The following is a 19,551-nucleotide window of genomic DNA, read 5'->3' as shown; positions in this document are numbered from 1 at the left end:
ACCATGCTCACATGTAGGTGTGGGGTAAGGGCTGAGGGATTCCCATCTGGCTATTGAGGAAAGAGCTGCTTCCTTATGCTCTGATTGCTGCATCCATCGCACCTGCCCTGGGCTCCATCAGCTTTACGAGGAGCTCAGACTCCCCTCCATATTGATTCAGGCTGCCCAGAGAAGCTGTGGCTGCCCCATCCCTGGCAGTGCTCAAGGCCAGGTTGGACACAGGGGCTTGGAGCAAGCTGCTCCAGTGGAAGGGGTCCCTGCCCGTGGCAGGGGTTGGAGCTGGGTGAGCTTTAAGGTCCCTTCCAACCCAAACCACTCTGATCTACGATTCCCTTCTAGCAATAACTGTCAAGATTTGGTCAGTTCAGCATCTCCTGGTTGCTGCGAGCTCCTTGGCATTGAACTCAGGGATCAAAGCTATGAGAGCTGCTGGTGGCACCATGGTCACCGTGGACTGTCCAGGCCTGTATGGTCATTTTGACAGGTCTTTTCTCCATCATTCAGGAGCTGAAAGAGCCCTTGGCTGACACCAAGTCTCAGCTCGACGCCACTGCCTTCGACATCCAGTTCCTTATCTCGGAGCACGCGCAGGACTTGACCCCTCAGCAGAGCAGGCAGCTGCTGCGGCTGCTCAATGAGCTGCAGAAGGCTTTCCGGGACCTGTCGGAGCGCGTCACGGCTCGGGTGGAGGTCCTGCAGGTCTGTCTCCAGCAAGTGGAGCAGACGGATCAGGTGAAGGTTGGGAGACGTCTGCTTCCTGGCTGCAGTTTGCTCGCTGAAGCGCTTCCCGGCCACAAGAACGTGCGCTGAGACACATCCCGTCTGGGATTTCGTGTGCATGCCACTCACAGTTTATGACTTATTGCACATCACGAGCTTCCTCTAAAGTCTTTTCTCTTCTACCACCTAACTCCCAGGTGGAAAGTTGCTTTTCTCCCAAAAGATGGAGCCTGGGTAGTGCAGCCATCGAGTTGCTGTGGGCTGGGTGGAATAAACCCACCAGAAAAGCCCTGTGCGGAGGGGCCACCACAGGCATTTGGCAGTTTTAATGTCTTATTTCCACCGCTCAAGTCAGGTATAGCTGTCCCAGGGAAACGGCGGATGATCCATCAAGGCAGCAGGCAGCTGCAAAGGCAACTCAGGTCTCTGCTGCATTGCTGCAGCACCCATCAGTGCATGGAGCCCCTTATTCAAGACAGGATTAATGTGGTTTTTATTAACAGTTGCTCTCTGTACCTCTTGCCTGTCCTCTCTGGAGTGTGTGTGTATATTAACCAGTTTGCTTTGCTTTTTCAGATTGAGTGTGCGCCCATCCTAACCTGAGAAGAACTCGCTTTGCAGCTGAAGAGCTCTTAAGAAGGCTCTTGCAATGTGCTTCTATTGCGTATCTTATGACTGGGAGAAACAAGCACAGTGTTTTGCACAAGTTTGTACATCACCTTGCTGAAATGCCCAGTGAAACTCAAAAAAACCCCCTTTATCTCCCCTGGGAAAGGGGAGCAGGAACGTTGCAGGGACTCTCAGGTCACATCATGCTCAATTGCTCAAACAGGCGCTTCTGTGTTGTGCTCTGGCAGCAAAACCGAGGAGCCGGATCAGCTACAGAAACACTTTCCCTCTCCCGGGCTCCCTCTCCAAGCCCAGGATCAAACCCATCCTACTTGGGTTGTCTGGGGCTCCACAGTGGTGCTGCCTGACCCCAGGTCGTTGTTACCTCTCTTAGATGAGTTTCTGCTGCGGTTTTAATGCTTATGAGGCTGAATGGAAAAGGCACAGAAACTCGTGGTTGAGCTCTCCAGGAGAGGAGTGCACGACCTGGAGCGTGGCTCCGCGCTGGAGTTCAGTGGGCTTCTCAAAGAGCAGGACCCTGCTGGAGTGGTGGCAGAGGTGCAGGGAGCAGCTCCTGCTCTGCAGGCACTGGGCACCGCAGCCCCATTCCCGCAGTGTGTGAGCCGGAGAAGGGAGCCCGTGGAGAGCTGGGAAAGCCGGTTTCTGTGCTGCCTCCTCATCTTCAGTAACCTCTCACCTTGCCTTGCAGCGATGTGCCCGGGCCGGGGTGCAGCACTGGTGCTAACTGTCCCCTCTCGCCTCTGCTCTGCCCGCAGACCCTGCAGGAGCAGCAGGCAGCCCGGGCGCAGAGCCTGGCCGAGCTGAGCCGCTGGCTGAGCCAGGCTGAGGACACGCTGGTGGAGCAGCAGAGAGCAGCCAGTGAAGGGGACCTGTCCACCCTGCAGCAGAGGCAGAGCCATGTCAAGGTCAGTGCTCCTGGAGCTGGGGGGCAGGAGGAGGAGAGGCTTGGGAGTGCATGGAGCTGATGGCATCGTCTGCACAGGAGCTGCAGAGGAACATGCACACCCGAGCCGCCTCCTTCGCCAGCATCCTCAAAAGCACAGAGGAGTTTTTGGAGGACAACAAGGCAAAGATGGAGCCTGGGGAGCTGGCAGCGCTGCAAGAGAAGCTTCAGCACGCCAAGGAGCAGTACCGGTCCCTGCAGGAGAGGACGGAGATAGCCCAGAAGGAGCTGGAGAGCGCCGTGACTGCTGCAGTGCAGCAGGAGACTGAAAAGGTGACATGCAAGGAGCTGTAGCCCTGAAGGTGGACAGTAAGGTTCCAGATGTTGCAAGCAGGTTCATTTGGGGTCCTGGCAGCCAGCTGGGTGATGCAGCATAAAGCGGTTTGTGGTTCCTTCCTGTCTGTCTCTCAAATGAGGTGCCCCCCAGGTATTTCTCTCATGAGGTGCCTTGGGAGTTGCAGCCGCAGATGGGCTGGTTGTGCAGGAACTGGGAGAGGAAAGGGCTCTGCCTTTGGACTGACCTTTAATGGGAGCTTGGGCATCAGGGTCCTCCATGTGCTGGTGGTGAAGGTGATGCTCACTTCCGGAGTTGAAGCATTGCAGGGTGGGGGCTCTGGGCTTCATCAAGGTTGGAAGTGCAATGCTGAGTTTATGCAAAGCTTCTTTGCACCTTCCTCCCTTCCAGAAGAGCCACAAAGGTTTGTGGAGCTCTGTGAGTGTCTCAGGCATTTGCTGTGGCTGGAAAACTGTCCAGGCTGTTTCCTCTGTGGATTTTTTGTCTCCCTCCTCCATGCAGCAGGTTGCTGAACATGCATAAAATGGGTCATTCTTTATCCGGCGCCTTTGTGCTTTCAGGTGAAAGCTGCCAAAGAGCTGGAGGAGAGCAGCAAGAAGATCGATTCCCTTCTGAACTGGGTGGCATCACTGGAGCAGAAGGGAGGGCTCCTGGAGTACAGACCGCACCCCATCGAGCAGGCGCGAGGGGAAGGAGCGGGGACAGGCACTGGGGATGTCCCTGATGGCCACATCATGGGAGCTGACAGCGCTGCCGAGAGCCTGGATGAGCAGTACGAGAGGCTGAAGGTCAGGACAACACCTGCTTCCTCCAAAGCTTTCTGCCCCATGCGCTGAGCCTGCTGATGCAGCTGGGAGCAGCACTGGATGTTGGATGCGGCTGGCCTCGAAAACCTGTGCTCAGGGGGATTTTCCATGGGGGAAACTTGGGAAGTCGCTGCTGGCTTCCTGGAGGACAGGCGCTCTGGGTTGGTGGTGGGTGCTGTGGCACGGTGCCATCAGGGTAATGGGAAGGTGCTCATCATGGTCAGACCAGGGGTTCTGTGGGCAGAGCTCCTGTTCCTATCCCAGCCTTTGCAGTGTTCCCCACCTCACCAGTGCTGGGGGAGGTGAGGTACACTGGGTGCTGCTGGGCAGGGACCCTCAGTCATAGAATCACAGATTGGATGGAAAGGACCTTAAGATCATCCAGTTCCAACCCTCTGCCATGGGCAGGGATGCCTCATACTAGACCAGGTTGCTCCAAGCCCCAGCCAACCTGGCCTTGAACACTGCCAGGGATGGAGCATTTATCACTTCTCTGGGCACCCTGTGCCTCAGCACTCCCACAGTAAAGAACTTCTCCCTTATCTCCAACCTGAACTTCCCCTGTTTTAGTTTAAACCCATCACCCCTTGTCCTGTCACTGCAGTCGCAAGCATCACCTTTGCTCACCGCATCTTTCAGGCCCAGCACCAGGAGCTGCTGTCCCAGCAGCAGGACGTCATCCTGGCCACGCAGTCAGCGCAGGCGTTCCTGGACAAGCACGGCCACAGCCTGGCCGGGGAGGAGCGGGCCGGGCTCCAGGGCCGGCTGGCAGAGCTCAAGCACCAGTACGCGGCTTCCCTCGCGCAGTCGGAAGCGCGGCTGAAGCAAGTGCAGGTCCTGCGGGATGAGCTGCGCAAGTTCCTGCGGGATCACGGCGAGTTCGAGGCCTGGCTGGCGCAAGCCGAGCAGGATCTGGAGGGGATGGCCAAGGGGGGCAGCGACCCCGCAGCGCTGCGGCGGCTGCTCCAGCGGCAGGGCAGCTTCTCCGAGGATGTCATCTCCCACAAAGGGGACCTGCGCTTCGTTACCATGTCAGGGCAGAAGGTGCTGGATGCGGAGGGAGCTGCTGGGGATGCCGGGTCCCAGGTGCTGATGTCCGGGAGCGTGGTCAGGAGCAAGCTGGAGGATGCGACGCGGCGTTACACCACACTGCACTCCAGGGTATGGGCTGGGCTGTGGGAGGCTGGGAGTTGAGCTCTGGGTGCTGTTTTCCTCATGGGCATGCAGAACACACAGGGAAGGCAAAGGGACATTTCAGTGTCTGGAGAAGCATAGGATAGTTTGGGTTGGAAGGGACCTTCAAGATCATCTGGTTCCACTCTCCTGCCAACTTGTAGCACGTATGTAGATTGTAGGGCAAGGATTCTCTTTTTCAGGGCTTGGGCAGGGGTAACACCTCTGCCTTGGTCTCCTGTGGTTCCTATAGCACATATGGCAACATTGGGGGTTTTAATTGTTTTTCTTTCTTGTACGTGGTCGCTTCGCGCTTTGTTTGCATCCTCTGCTTATGTCTCGTTGCTCCTTTGCAGTGCACCAAGCTTGGTTCCCACCTCAGCACCTTGCTGGATCACTACCAGCAGTTCCAGGAGGTGGCAGAGTCTCTCAGGACATGGCTGCAGGAGAGCGAAGCTGCCGTTGGGAAGCTGCTCTCAGAGACGGTTTCTTCGGATCCGGCCATTCTGCAGAAGCAGCTCGCCAGTGCCAAGGTACGGGATCCATGGCTGATCCTGGGGAAGCACCGGAGCCTGTGTGGGGATGTGGCTGCTGCAGCCACAGACTGCCCATGGGGACATCCCAGTGGGACATGGGGGGATGTTCACCCCCAGTGAGGGTGGCTGAGCACTGGGACAGCCCAGACCCTCTGACCCAGCTCTGCCTGCAGCGTGGGGCTGGACCTTCCATGCAACATGGGGTTGGTCCTTCCGTGCAGCGTGGGGTTGGTCCTTCCGTGCAGCGTGGGGTTGGTCCTTCCGTGCAGCGTGGGGTTGGACCTTCCGTGCAGCGTGGGGTTGGACCTTCCGTGCAGCGTGGGGTTGGACCTTCCATGCAGCGTGGGGTTGGACCTTCCAACCTAGGCTATTTTTCCTAAGGAGTTTGTGATTGAACAAGGTCCCTCAGCAGGGTTCTGTGGAGCCCTGAGCTCCCCATGGGTGCAGAGCTCTTATGCGTGACCCACCACTAACTCTGCCTCATCTTGTGTCAAAGCAGCAGTTGCAGGGAGACCTCGCTGAGCATCAGGTGCCAGTGGAGAAGCTCCAGAAAGCAGCTCAGTCCCTGCTGGAAGTACAAGGGGAGCCGGCTCCGGACCACGGGCACATCCAGGAAACAACAGGTACAGAGCAAAGCCACCACCTGCGTTAGCAGGGATGGCTGAGGGGCTGTGAAAACCAAACAGGGAGGGAAGATGAAATTTCCCCCTTTTGGGAGGTGAGGCAAAGGCTCCCAGCAGAGCATCTTCAGGGCTTGTGTTAGCCCATGGGGAGCACTGTGATCCAGGCTGGCCGTTTTGCGTTGGATCCCCGTCTCGCTGCTGAGTTTGGGGATGGGAATCCATCATCAGTGGGAGTTTGGCAGGAGCCGAGGGTGATCCTTGCTTCTCGCTGAGCTCTTTGTACCGAACTCCACAGATGCCATCGTGAGCCGCTTCCAGAGCCTCTCCCAGCACATGGCCGAGCGCTCGGACCTGCTGCAGAAATCCATTGCCCAGTCCCAGAGTGTCCAGGAGAGCCTGGAGAGCCTCCTGCAGTCGGTGGCCGAGATCGAGAAGAGCCTGGAGAGGGAGCAGCCGACCGCGCTCTCCTCCGCATCCATCCAGGACTCGCTTGCCACGAGTGCGGTAAGGCTGGGCCCTGGGCTCCTGACCTCAAACGTGCCCGTCTGCAGGACCTGAACCCTGCAGGTTCCCCATGCTGCAGGACCTGAACCCTACAGGTGCTCCAATATTCTGAAAGCACCAAAAACAACCCCTAAAAAGAGATGTGAGCAGAATCTTTAGTTAATTTCTTTAAGCTAGGACACAGACCTGTTGAAAATCTCTTCTTTGCTAACAAGGAGGGCTTGGATGCCACATAGAATCATAGGATCATATTATCAGCAAGGTTGGAAAAGACCTTTAAGATCATCAAGTCCAGCCATTATCCCAGCACTGCCAAGGCCACCACTAATCCATGGCACTCAGGGCCTCATCTACCCGCTTTGTGAACACTTCCAGGCATGGTGACTCCAGCACTGCCCTGGACAGCCCTATTCCAGTGCCTGAGCACCCTTTGGGGTGTTCTTAATATCCAGTCTAAACCTCCTCTGGTGCAGCTTGAGGCTGTTTCCTCTTGTCCTAATCATGCACTGGGGGAAGGCAGAGCAGGCTGGGGAGATGAAAAAGGAAAGGAAAACGGATAGGAAACAATTCCCACCCAACCCTGGCTGATGTTCCCAGGGGCAGCCCAGCCTCTTCACATCGGTTTTGCCCAAGAGCCTTCTAAACCACCATCCCTTTTGCGTGCTTCCTGCAGAAGCTGAAGCAGGACATCGCCCGGCAGAAGAGCTGCCTGGAAGCCACCCGGGAGATGGTGACACGGTTCATGGAGGCAGCAGACAGCCCCACGGCCTCTGCCCTGCAGGACAAGCTGGCGGAGGTGACGGAGCACTTCGGGAGGCTGTGCCAGCAGCAGCGGGACAGGGAGGACGCCCTGAAGGGCCTCCTGCCCAAGGTGGAGCAGTACGAGCAGCTCTCGGAGAAGCTGCAGCAGTTCACCGAGAGCAGGGCGCGGATGTTGGCATCTGGGAATCAGCCGGACCGCGACATCGCTCGCTTCTCCCAGCACATCCAGGTGAGCTGCGTGGGGAGGAGCCTCCGTCTGTGTCAGGGCTGTGATTCCCTCCCCATCTAGCAGGATCCATGGGAGGCTCTTTGCCTGGGAAAGGGAGCATGTTTGGGGTGGTGAGGCTGTTTCCAGCAGGGAGAGAATGGTGGTTCCCTGGAGCCAGGCTGGTTTTCAGAGGGGATCTCTAGCCAGTCCAGATACAGCAAGGTTTTACCAGTTGAAGGCTCCATGGGGTTAATAGAGCAGAACACCCATGCTGGCAGTACACAGGATGTGACAAAGCCCTCAGAGATGCCGTGGGTCCTGGTGGCCGCTCATGGCTCCACGGGACTCCTGCCTTGGGCTTCCTATGAGGTCTCTGCTGTCGGGTGGGGGTGGTTTGGCCACAGCCTCAGAAGTGCTCTAATCTGGCATAAACCCAGACACTTGTGTTGTGTGTGTGCGGGGATTGATTTGGTTTGTGAAGGGTCCCCCCATCCCCTTCACTGCATGGCCTTGCAGCAGCACTGGGAAAGGTGGGATTTACCCTGTATTTGCCATGAGCTGTGCCCGCCTGGCTCTGGCGCACCTCGGGGTGATGCCCACAGAGGGCAGGACACGGGGCTGTCTGGTTCATCCTCTCTGCCCTAGTCTGGGCCGCAGTCAGCATCGCCCTTTGCTTCTGGCAGGAGCTGAATTCGGAGCTGAGGCAGCACCAGGAGGACCTGGCTGTCCTGGAGAGCCTGGCTGCGGAGCTGGGCTCCTGCGGCTTCGGCCCTGGCACTTCCCAGCAGCAGGAGAGGCTGCAGAGCCTGAAGAAAGACTTCGTGCAGCTGCAGAAGGTGGCGGAGGAGAGGTGAGGCCGGGGACCCATCACTCCTTGGGGTGAGATCCTGGAGCAAGACCCCCTGGAGAGGGGAGATGCTCTTTCCACAGGGGGGCACGAGCGAACCCTTCCTGCCTCCTCCTCCCAGGCAGGAGCTGGAGGCAGCTCAGCTCGCTCCAGCTGACGCTTTATAAAAAGCCTTGGCTGGGGGCGTTGTGAAACATTCCTGGTGCTGTAGGAGCCGCGTTCCTGCGCTTCCCGGCGTGTGGGCTGCCGCAGCTCCAGCCTGGAGCATCCTGCCAGAGGGGAGATGGGGGCTGGCGCGGGATCGGGAGCCTGCCCCAGGCGTGCTCTCATCTCTGGAGGTGACAGAGCAGAGCAGCCTGTTTCCAGCTCTGCTAAAGGAGGGATAAGGAGGAGCTTTAGCAGCAGCTTGAGCTTGAATTGGCCACAGCAGCTTGAGCAACAACTCGCCTGTGTCCAGGGGGTTCATACCTCTGTGTGCCTCCAAACTCCCTGGTGAATACAGGGAAGGTGATGGGGAAAAGCAGATCACAGAACCCCAGCCTGGTTTGTGTTGGAAGGGACCTCAAAGCTCCTCCAGCTCCAACCCCTGCCACGGGCAGGGACCCCTTCCACTGGAGCAGCTTGCTCCAAGCCCCTGTGTCCAACCTGGCCTTGAGCACTGCCAGGGATGGGGCAGCCACAGCTTCTCTGGGCACCCTGTGCCAGCGCCTCAGCACCCTCACAGGGAAGAGCTTCTGCCTAAGAGCTCAGCTCAGTCTCCCCTCTGGCAGGTTCAAGCCATTCCCCTTGGCCTGTCCCCATGAATCCCATAACAATCCCCAGTCATTTTGCACTGTGCCGGCTGCTCGCAGCTGCGGTGGCTGAGTGTGGAGGGGCCCATGGCTCCTGTCCTGTCCTTGTTCCTGCGGGATGGGCTGAATAGAGCAGAGCTGTGGCCAGGGAGGAGGGGCAGCATCCCCCCTGCAGCTGCCCGGGGCCAGAGGCATGAATGAGCTCTGTCTTCCCCAAAGCTTCTCTTCCTGTGGGACAAAGAGCCCGGCGCAGAGCCAGCGCAGGTCCCGGTGGTCCATCGCTGTTGGCTACTGTGGTGATGCTGGTGTGGTCCCCAAAGCGCCACCAGCCACGGCTTGAGGGGTCCAGCAGTGGTGAGGGGCAGGCTGGCGGGCACCCCGCTTCGGTTGGCTTTGCCTGCGCTGCTCCTGAGCAACATCTACTACTGATAGTAATAAAGGGCTCCTAAAGACACAACTGTGCCGCATTCAGGCGCGGGTAATTGCAAGGCAAAGCACGAGCTCTGACTCCTTAAAACCTTTTCACTCCCAGAGAAAAGGATGCGTCGTCCTGCCAGGAGCAACTGGATGAGTTTCGGAAGCTGGTTGGGGCCATGAGGAAGTGGCTGAGGGAGAGTGAAGGCAGAATGCCGCCCGCTGAGACCTCCCTGGGCACCCAGGAGCTGCAGCAGCGCCGGCAGCAGATCCAGGTGGGCAGAGGGAGCTGGAACCAGACTGGGAAAGTTGGCAGCTGGTGTGGAAATGATGGAATCGATCCCAGCAAGCAGAGTGCTGGGAGGTGTTTTATGGTCTCAGGAATCCTGGGTTCCCCTGTACTTGCTGCTGAGCTGCAGCCTCTGGGGTGTGCGTGCATCCAGTGTCGCCTGGTTTGCAGGGAGCAGAGCAGCGTGAAGGTCCTGTTGAGCACCGCCTGGTTTCCTTTCCTCCGCTGCCTCTTCTGGGTGGATTTGGGAGTGGGAGACCCAAGCACATTCATTTTCCCTGAGTGTTTTCCTCTTGCTAGACAATGGAAGGTGTCCTGTCATCCGAGCCCCCGCTCCGCAATGCTTTAGATCAGGATGTGCCAAGGGTTTGACTCAGAGGCAGAGCAGCGTCTGCTGAGTCACCCCCAGCCCTCGCACCCCTCAGCACGTCACCGGGCTCCCCACAGCACATCGGGCTCCGGCACCCCCGGGCTCTGCCAGGACTGGATTCAGCGAGGCTGGGTTGTGCAGAGAGGAGGAGGGAGGTCCCAAACCAGTAGGAGGGAGAAGAGGGTTTCCTTCAACAGACCCGATAGTTCGGGAAGAGCTTTCCACTCCTTGAGTTCCCCTGACAAAAATAAACGTGAAGACACCCACTTCTCGCCAGGCTTCGGTTCCATGGGTGCCGTGTCCCGGTGCCACCGAGTCACTGCAGAGGTGATGGGTGAGGAAGGGAGGGCTGCAGCCACGCAAGCGACATCCCCAATCCCGGCCTTTGTTCTTGAGCAGGATCTGCTAGAGGAGTGGAAGGGGAAGGGGGCTCAGGTGGAGGAGATCGGCCGCAGAGGGACCCTCCTGGAGAACCTGATTGTGGAGATAACAGCCCCCGACACCCCCTCCAAGGCAGGTGAGTCACAGCCGCTTTCCTGAGGATGCCTCCTTCCTCAGCTCTCTTTGCGCTCACACTGAGCCCGCCTCAAGCAAACAATGGGGTTATTTCCCCCTTCTAACAAACTGCAGAGGGCCTGTGGTGGTCCAGCTATCGTGGAGCTCAACCCCATGCTCGGGTCGCTGGTGCTTGCTGCATTGAGGCATCAGCCAAGCACTCGGAGCCCACACACTTGGCTTGATTTGCTGTAGCATAGCAAGCACTGAATGTGATCCCAGCATGGGGACGGAGACTGCTGCTCGCACGGAGCATGGGCGCTCATGGAGGCAGCTCCTGCTTTCCCTTTCGATGTCCTTCAGGCTCCTGAGGGCTGGAGTGTTTCAACCAAACTCCAGCCTTTGGGTTTCATATCTGGATGGAACTTAAGACTGCGATATTCAGACATAATTTACTTGTCTCCTTGCTGGCTTCAAGTCTGCGAAGCAATGAGATTATGTCTGGGTTGTTTGGAAACCAACAGGAAGATGTGTTCCAGCTTGTGAGAACAAGTCCCTGAGCTCTCATCGTGGATGGGCATTTGCGCGGTCCAGATGTGTTCATTAGGGTTAGCCTGAGGAGCAGTTCAGTGGGAAACCTCCAAGAGATGAGGGGTGGTGACCCCACGAGGCGTGACCAAAGCTGCAGCCCCCTTGCATCCATGACAGCTTTAAAATAGAGAGAAGCTTGCCCTATAAAGGTTCTGATGAATCCCACTTTGGTTGTGAACGTAGCTGTGCTATCTGGTGTCCAAGGAGTGGAGCCTCTTGGCAAAGAGAGCGTGTCTGTGCACTGAAGCGGGTTTAAATAGTTTCATCCCATCGGAAAAAGAGAACATGGGGGAGTTAAGCTCTTCAGGGGAGTTAATCTCTTCAGAGAAGGCACTCAGCGCTTCACTTGATGTTCTAAAGTCATGCTTAGGCTAGCAGCTTCCCAGGCTTGGGGTGGTGGGCAGTGGTCCCCAGTATGACAAGAGCCACGTCCACCTTGGGTGATGCTGGGAGAGGTGCCCAGCTCCAGGCAGCTTGAGCTCTTCTGCTTCTGGTCCAGCGAGGCAGGAGCAGCTCCAGGGCAGCGAGGGGTGCGGGTGTGTGGGGAGGAGGAGGAATAAACCCATTCCAAAGGGAACTGTGGGCTCAGTGGCACCGGGCGGGTGGGGACGCTGTGTCTGTGCTTGGTGGCCGGTGTAGTCCGTGTCATTGGAGGGCCATTCATCGCTTGCTGTCTGCATTCCTAACGCGTCTGTCTTGTCCCTCTGTCTGTCTCCGTCCCCTGTGCTCAGGTGCGGCGCTGCCCGCTCCGGGAGGGTCGCTCGGCAGCGTGAACGGATACCACACATGCAAAGGTGAGCTTGCTGTCCCCGCTGTGCCAAGGCCACCTCGCCGTCCTTGTCCATTTGTCTGTGCATTTCCATCCGTGAGAGTGTAAACCCCACTGTGGCACCATCAGCATCCCATCCCCAGTGAAACGAGCTGGTGGAATTCCCAGCCGTGCTGGAGCCACGGTGCTGGAGGATGTAAGTCAGGCTGAAGGATGCCAAGGGGCAGCTCTGGGGAGTGAGGGCACCCTGACACCCCGTCGGTGGTGTTAAGAGCTGATAAATGGGAGATGGTTTTAAGGCCTGCAATTAAATTTATTGGTTCTAAGGGATTATAACGGCATCCAACCCTTCAGTTTGAAGAGCAGTTTTAATTATTGCCCCTTATCTGCTGTTAGTGCATCAGTTCAGCGAGGTAATAGGTGCATAAAAACAGCTTTATATTTCGGTGTCAAATCCTTTAACCTTGTACCAGCAGTGACCTTGATGGGGGGGGACTCAGCCTGCACCATCTCACCCACACGAAGGCATTTGCTTTGTTTGCAAACTGTCAGCGTGCAGACACGGTGCGGCTGGAAGGGCCCCTTGGGCTCGAGAGGGGAGGATGATGTGACACTGCTCTGCAGGAGGATGGACAGCAGCACAGCCTCTTCCTCCTCACGCTTGGCTGGCTGTGGCTGCCCAGGGCTAGCTCAGTATCTGAGAGCCCAGGTGAAGGCAGGCAGCGTGAGCAGTGTCCTCACTTCGGGCTGCTTTTTGGCAACAGATCTGACTGAGATCCAGTGCGATGTGTCTGACGTGACCCAGCAGTACCAGGGCCTCGGCGCGGCGCTGCAGGAGCGCCAGCAGCAGCTCTCGGCTATGCTGGAGAAGATGCAAGAGGTGCAGGAGGAGGCTAGCTCCATGCTAAAGTGGCTGGAGTCGAAGGAGCGAACGTTGTCAGAGCTGGATGCCTCCTCCTCGCCCACCAAGACAGAGACAATGAGAGCCCAAGCTGAGCACAACAAGGTAACATCTCTTCCAGAGCACAAAATGGGGATCGAAGCATTTCCTCCTGTAATAGCGATGGGCTTTATTACAGCAGGACTAGGAGCTTAAAGAAAGGCGTTCCACAGAAGGGATCTCACGCAGGTCATGGATCAGGAGCCTGTGTGCTGTGCTCGACCTCTTTGCTTCTAGACCTGCTGCTCTCAGGCACTGGGCTCAGGGGAAAGGAGTTTATCTATAGCCCTTGTTGCTGGGTCACTCCAGCTTCTCCTGGAAAGCAATTCCCAGCCTTTCCCTGCTCTTGGAGCCAAGTTAGCTCATGATATTGCTAATAAAATGAAATGATTTCATTAAAGAGCAAAGAGCAGAAATTGCCCAACTCCAGCTTGTAGCCGCTGCTTCATTCCTGCTTGGTGATTTCAGTCTTTTGCCCTACATCTGAAGAAGCCCCAATGATTGTTTTCCAGGCATTTCTGGCTGAACTGGAACAGAATTCAGGGAAGATCCAGAAGGTGAAGGAAGCACTTTCTGACTTGCTGGAGAAATACCCAGATTCTCCAGAAGCAGCGAACTGGAAGAAGATGCAGGAAGACCTGAGTAAGTGCCTGGAGCACTTAGCGAGGCTCCTGTCTCGAAACATCACGTATAAGGGGCTTGGGGTTGCAGGGGCCTTCCAAAGTCACAGCAGAGCAGAGTCACTTCCAATTAAAATGCAGCAAACAGCAAACTTCTCTCCAAGCTGTCTGGTGCACAAGGTGTTCCTGAGATGAGCCCTGTCCTGATTTATGAGATCTCTATGATGGATGTGGATTTTAAAGCCTTGCCTCCTTAAATTACTTCTTAACGAAAGGGAGGGGAAAATAAGCATTAGCAACACGAGTTGATTATTTTGATTAAATGCTTCATTGCTTGATACAAAATTCCAGGCATTACTAAGGCTGTCCTGGGTAGTTAAGTGTTGACCAAACAAGACTATTTAAAAAGGAGCCCATAGAGTCTCTTCTTTGAAATAGCAGGAACCTGTTTATGGACTTCTCTGTCCAGGAGATCTGAATGTGCTGTGTGAGGACTGACACCCATGAGAGCATCCTTGTGCATTGAGCCAGAGATGCTCGGTGGCACCCAAGGCCAGACCAGCTCATGGCAGCAGTGACCAAAGTGCAGAAATCCTCCTTTCCTATGAGCTTCAAGACCATGTAGCCATTAGAAACGGCTTCTTAGATGGAGAATGAGTAGAGCCACACTAGCTTTACTGACAAGCTGAGGAGGTTTCCTGTTGTGGAAGCCATGGGGAAGGTAAAATCCCTTTTTGATGGAGGGGTGGGCATGATCACCACCAACACAGCCCGTGCTTCAGATTGCAGGTGGGAAAGAGCCAGCCAGGCGACGGCCGCTCGGCAGCAGAAGCTGGAGGAGTCGGTGAACCAGCTGGCCAGCTTCCAGGCTGCTGAAGCCCAGCTGCGGCCTTGGCTGATGGAGAAGGAGCTGATGATGAGCGTGCTGGGACCCCTCTCCATCGACCCGAACATGCTGAACGCGCAGAAGCAGCAGGTCCAGGTGAGCTGGGAGCTCCGCTGTGTGTTCAAGAGGCGAGGGTGTCTCATCCGGTACATGAGGTGGAAGATTGCACTTGGAGATGTCTCAGTGAGTGTTGGGAGACCTCAGGGCTCCTCCAAACCCTGCCATGAGTAACTCGAAAGGGAGCCGTGCTCAAGCTCCCTTCCCCGCACTGCATTGACTCATCAGTGAATCACTTGGCCCCTCTTGGAGAATGAAATTGCTTTAAACAAGACCTGTGCTGATGCTCAGCAGGACTCACTAATGCTGCCCCTCCACCTGGCAGCCTGCCCTTTCCCAACCTCTTGCTTCCCAATCCTAACATGTAACTGGCTGCATCAGAAAACGAAATGCCCCGGTTAACATCATCTGATTTCCTTCTCATCTGGCTGGTTTGTGTTACATTACACAGCAGTAGGACAAATAAGAGAGAGCAAAGTTACAGAAGTCATGGACCCCTCCCAGCTTTGTAAGTTGGAAGGTCACAGGAAATCTGGCCTACCCAGCCCAGGGCTTGTTCCATGGGCTGGATAAAGCCCCTGGAGGTCTGCTTTGTTTTGTCTGTGCGTACTCGGAACTGTTAGTTTTGTGCAAACATTTGTATGTTATTTCTATTCCAGTTTATGCTGAAGGAATTTGAAGCTCGCAGACAACAGCATGAGCAGCTCAACCAGGCAGCTCAGAGCATCTTGACTGGCCCTGGAGATGTTTCTCCATCCACTAACCAGGTGCGGGAAGAGCTCCAAGGGGTTAATCAGAAATGGTCTGAGCTAACGGAACGCCTCAACTCCCGCTCCAGCCAAATTGACCAAGCCATAGTGAAGAGCACCCAGTACCAGGAGCTCCTCCAGGGCTTATCGGAGAAGGTGAAGGCAGTTGGGCAGCGCCTGAGCAGCCAGTCTGCCATCAGCACGCAGCCTGACGCCGTGAAGCAGCAGCTGGAGGAAACCAGTGAGATCCGCTCGGACCTGGAGCAGCTGGAAGAGGAGATCACAGAGGCTCAAACCCTCTGCGATGACCTCTCTGTCCTCATCGGGGAGCAGTATCTCAAAGATGAGCTACGGAAGCGTCTGGAGACAGTGGCGCTGCCTCTCAAAGGGCTGGAAGACCTGGCAGGTGAGATGGAGCCGAGAAGTTGGTTAAGAGATGTGGGGATGTCAAACTCCACCCCTGCTTCTTGCCTAAGGGCTCTCCCATTGCTGGGTTTCTAAAAGTAAACAGGTTCATTGGTTTTTAGGGTGTTTCCTGGGTGTTTTATGTGGATCTCAGCACAGGAGAGTTCACACTGCAGACATACCTGAGCCCGGGGAGCGAGTTTAGTCCCATTGATGTGGCTCTTCAAGCACATCGCAGCAGCGTGCCGTGTGCTGTGCTTGGGGTGGAAAAACCGGTTCCTAACTTCAGAATGGGGCATGGAGAAGAACCAGTGGCCACCCTCTGACCTTGGGATGCCTCTTCTGGTTTCTAAGAGGTTGCATTTAGGGACCGGCCAGGAGAACTTGAGGCTCCTGTGTTATCGTTGCCTCTTACTATTAAGGAAATTTATGAATCAGTGAGCAAAAAGGCCAGTGATGCAATGGAAAGCTCCTTCCTGTTAATCAAAACACAGTTGGTGCATCTGAGCTGATTTTAAATAATTGCACTTTGCTTATTTGATTTCAGCTTAATTGTCGCGTTCTAATGTCATTCCCGTTTCAGCCGACCGGATGAACCGACTGCAGACTGCGTTTGCCAGTTCCCAGCAGTTCCAGCATATGTTTGATGAACTCAGGACCTGGCTCGATGACAAACTGTGCCAGCAAGCTCAGAGCCAACCCATTTCTGCTAAACTGGAGAGGCTACAGAGCCAAATTCAGGAGCAAGAAGAGTTCCAGAAGAGCCTCAACCAACACAGTGGCTCCTATGAGATGATTGTAGCCGAGGGAGAATCTTTGCTGCTTTCTGTCCAGCCTGGGGAGGAGAAGACCACTCTGCAAAACCAGTTGGTCAGCCTCAAAACGCACTGGGAAGAGCTCAGCAAGCAGGCTGCCAACAGGCACTCTAAGCTCAAAGACTGTTTGCAGAAAGCTCAGAAGTACCAACGGCACGCAGAGGACCTCCTGCCTTGGGTGGAGGACTGCAAGGCAAAGGTGATGGAGCTGGAAGTAACTCTGGATCCAGTGCAGCTGGAGGCAACTCTTCTGAGATCAAAGGCTATGCTGAGCGACGTGGAGAAGCGGCGCTCCTTGCTGGAGATGCTCAACAGCGCTGCCGACATCCTGATTGATGCTTCTCAGACCGATGAGGATGACATTCGGGATGAGAAGGCTGGCATCAATCACAAGATGGATGCCATCACAGAGGAGCTGCAAGCCAAGACTGGCTCCATTGAGGAGATGTCACAGAGGCTCAAGGAGTTTCAAGAGAGCTTCAAGAACATTGAGAAGAAGCTGGAAGGGGCGAAGCACCAGCTGGAGATCTACGATGCACTGGGGCCACAGGCCTGCAGCAACAAGAATCTGGAGAAGCTCAGGGCGCAGCAGGAGGTGCTGCAGGCCCTGGAGCCACAAGTGGATTATCTGAGAAACCTCACTCAAGGTCTAGTAGAAGATGCCCCAGATGGGTCTGACTGTTCCCAGCTCCTAAGCCAAGCTGAGGTGGCTCAGCAGGACTTCCAAGCTGTGAAGCAGAAAGTCAATGACTGCTGCACACTCATGGAGAACAAGCTTGAAGGGATCGGTCAGTTCAGTAACCGGGTCAGGGAGATGTTCTCCCAGCTGGCGGATCTTGATGACGAGCTGGACAGCATGGGCCCCATCGGGAGAGACTCTGACAGCCTCCAGTCCCAAGCGGAGGACGTTCGCACGTTCCTGGGCAAACTCCATAGGCTGAAGTGTGACATTGAAGCTTCTGAAAGTGAATGTAAGAAGATGCTGGAGGACGAAGGGAGCCCAGATTTATTAGGACTGAAACGTGAGCTGGAGACACTGAATAAACAGTGCAGCAAACTGACAGAGAGAGGCAAGAACCGCCAGGAGCAGGTAGAAACGACGCTGTCTCGTGTCGAGGACTTCTACAGCAGGTTGAAGGAGCTGACCCACATGACAACCGCAGCAGAGGACAACGAGGCGCTGCAGTGGGTGGTTGGAACAGAGGTGGAAACCATCAACCAGCAGCTGGCAGACTTCAAGGTAAGTCTTTATGCTGTAGTGTTTCTTCAGTGGTGTTGAAAGGTCTGTCTAGTGTTGTGGTGTAGGACCTCTGGTCTCAGAGCTATCACAGCTTTGCTGTTCGTTGCTGTTGCATCAGCAGTTTTGGTGTCGGAAAATAGCCTTGCTCTGGAGGACGGAAGATGAGCTGCTGGAGTGGATTGTGGTGAAAAGGTGCAGAATGGTTTTGCTCTTGGGAGGAAAAAGCCTTTTTCCCTGTTCTCTTTGACATGGGTAATGTTGGTGTGCCAGTACCTCGTGGGCTTGGAGAGGTGGTTGGCATTTAAGGTTTTGGGGGAAGGAGAGCTGGTTTTGAGTCTATCCTAACTGTAAGTTGGCGTCATTTGAGAGTCTACTCCAGATCAAATCATCCTGCAGGTCTTTCTAGCTGGCCCACCTTTCCTGCTGCTTGTTCACCTCATCTGGGCCACGTATTGCATCCGTTTTGGGGTCCTTGGGTACAAGTAAAGCCAGAGATAAACTGTGGGACAAGGGGATGCACATGGGGAATAAAACCAAGGCCAGGTTTTGCTGTGGGCAGTTCATGTGCCCAGCAAAGAGCTGATGGAGACCATCAAGGCTTGCTTGAAATGCTGAGAGGGAAGAGTTGGTGTGTTTGCTGTTCTTTCACACAGTATTACGGTATTGGGTCCTGCTGTTACACTATGTTGATTATATTAATACTGCTCAGCAGCTCTCTTGCTGTGACATTTCCATTACTGGTGTGCTCGGTAGCTGCTGATTAGGCTGATGTACATCTGGCTGCTCAGTGCCTGGTGTTAATGGAGGGGGTGGGAAGGGGAGGTGGTTTTACAGCCATTTACTCCTCATCTCATGGCTAACTGATCCTGTTCCACCTCTTAATAGCTCTGTGAAACCTTCACCTGGACGAAGTATTCCTGTTTTGGGGGTTGCCTATCTAAAACACTGCTTGGAAGTGTTACTTATGGGGCAAACTGAAGCTCCTCTGGTGGTTTTGCTGTTAACTCTGGAGTTGGGCAGTGTTTTGCATTGAGATTGTATTGATTGGGAGGATTTAATTTCATCAGTAAACACCACAGAGGAGTCTCTTGGAATATATCCCAAAATATATCCCAAAAGTGATTTCTATTCCTTAAAACCAGTGAAACTTTCCTACAGAACAAGGGATTATTCCCTTCAGCAGCTCTCATTAGAAACAATGAGGAAACCCAGCATCGGTGCTTGGTTGGGGTTGGCTTGCACAGCTTAACCCAACGTAGTGCTTGCAAATGGTCTGTATCTCAGCGACCTTGACGTGTCCCAAGCTCAGTGACCCTTTAAGACGATGGTGGCCTGGGCTGCATGAGCCAGGGGTGCTTTGGGAGGTGATGTGTCTTTAGCAGGAGTCATTCGTTGGCCCCGCGGTGCAGTTGGGGTCTGTGTTGGTGGAAACCCAGCAGTTGCAGCAGCGATGGTGGGGGTTTACTGTGCAATGGCTGAGAATAAAAATGGGGGAGAAGCAAGAAGGGGGATGGAGCAATCGTGGTTACGCAGCAGCATCCCTCCCCTGCACCGTTCATCCCGACAGCAGGCATTGCTGCACGGATCCCCAGTGCTGCAGAGCACATCTTTGCAAAGCCTCACCTTACCGGTTCTCTCCAAGGGGAAATGCAATCCCAGATACTCACCTGCACGGGGAAGGGAGCGTCTGTACTCCAGACGTGCAGGAGGGAGAGCGCTGGAGAAGCTTGGCTCAGGCGCTGGGGGAAGTGGGGACCTCAGGGGGCTTTTCTTTCTCAGTGCCTAAGACAATATCACAACTGTGTCCCGTCTTGGAGCGCAACCAAGATGCAGGAGAGCGTGTCCGGGGGGACCAGAGGCAGCTCCTGGGTCGGGACGTGCTCCTGCAGCAGTGTGGGGACGATGCAGCTGAGTGTGGGGAGCAGGATGGGGTGGCCGAGGCTCTCCAGGAGCCGTCGTGGTGGGTCTGTCCAGAAGGCTCAAATGGAGGCAGATATAATGTCTTAAGGCATTAATTTTAATGAACATCTGTGTAAATGAGATGCAAATCAGGCATGGCCCCAGGCCTCCCGG

General features: G+C 55.4%; 1 protein-coding gene across 13 annotated transcripts in view; it reads left to right on the top strand.

Moving 5' to 3' along the window:
* Positions 1-19,551, top strand: part of MACF1 (microtubule actin crosslinking factor 1) — a 129,839-nt gene that overhangs the window by 62,888 nt on the left and 47,400 nt on the right. For 9 of the 13 annotated variants that reach the window (XM_065697621.1, XM_065697630.1, XM_065697619.1 and 6 more), the window contains exons 40-57: positions 505-738; positions 2,106-2,255; positions 2,333-2,566; positions 3,149-3,376; positions 4,034-4,555; positions 4,924-5,100; positions 5,603-5,726; positions 6,022-6,230; positions 6,904-7,221; positions 7,884-8,050; positions 9,371-9,527; positions 10,311-10,428; positions 11,729-11,791; positions 12,531-12,772; positions 13,219-13,348; positions 14,109-14,308; positions 14,929-15,424; positions 16,007-17,478. In XM_065697621.1, coding sequence (XP_065553693.1) covers positions 505-738; positions 2,106-2,255; positions 2,333-2,566; positions 3,149-3,376; positions 4,034-4,555; positions 4,924-5,100; positions 5,603-5,726; positions 6,022-6,230; positions 6,904-7,221; positions 7,884-8,050; positions 9,371-9,527; positions 10,311-10,428; positions 11,729-11,791; positions 12,531-12,772; positions 13,219-13,348; positions 14,109-14,308; positions 14,929-15,424; positions 16,007-17,478 — 5,241 coding nt within the window. The remainder of the gene's footprint in view (positions 1-504; positions 739-2,105; positions 2,256-2,332; positions 2,567-3,148; positions 3,377-4,033; positions 4,556-4,923; positions 5,101-5,602; positions 5,727-6,021; positions 6,231-6,903; positions 7,222-7,883; positions 8,051-9,370; positions 9,528-10,310; positions 10,429-11,728; positions 11,792-12,530; positions 12,773-13,218; positions 13,349-14,108; positions 14,309-14,928; positions 15,425-16,006; positions 17,479-19,551) is intronic. The other 4 variants (XM_065697631.1, XM_065697629.1, XM_065697628.1 and 1 more) reach the window with 2 other exon arrangements.

The sequence above is a fragment of the Lathamus discolor genome, chromosome 18 (assembly GCF_037157495.1).
Source record: "Lathamus discolor isolate bLatDis1 chromosome 18, bLatDis1.hap1, whole genome shotgun sequence".
Lineage (NCBI taxonomy): Eukaryota > Metazoa > Chordata > Aves > Psittaciformes > Psittacidae > Lathamus > Lathamus discolor.
The sequence above is the reverse complement of the archived record's forward strand: the minus strand, read 5'-3'. Positions and strand labels throughout refer to the sequence as shown.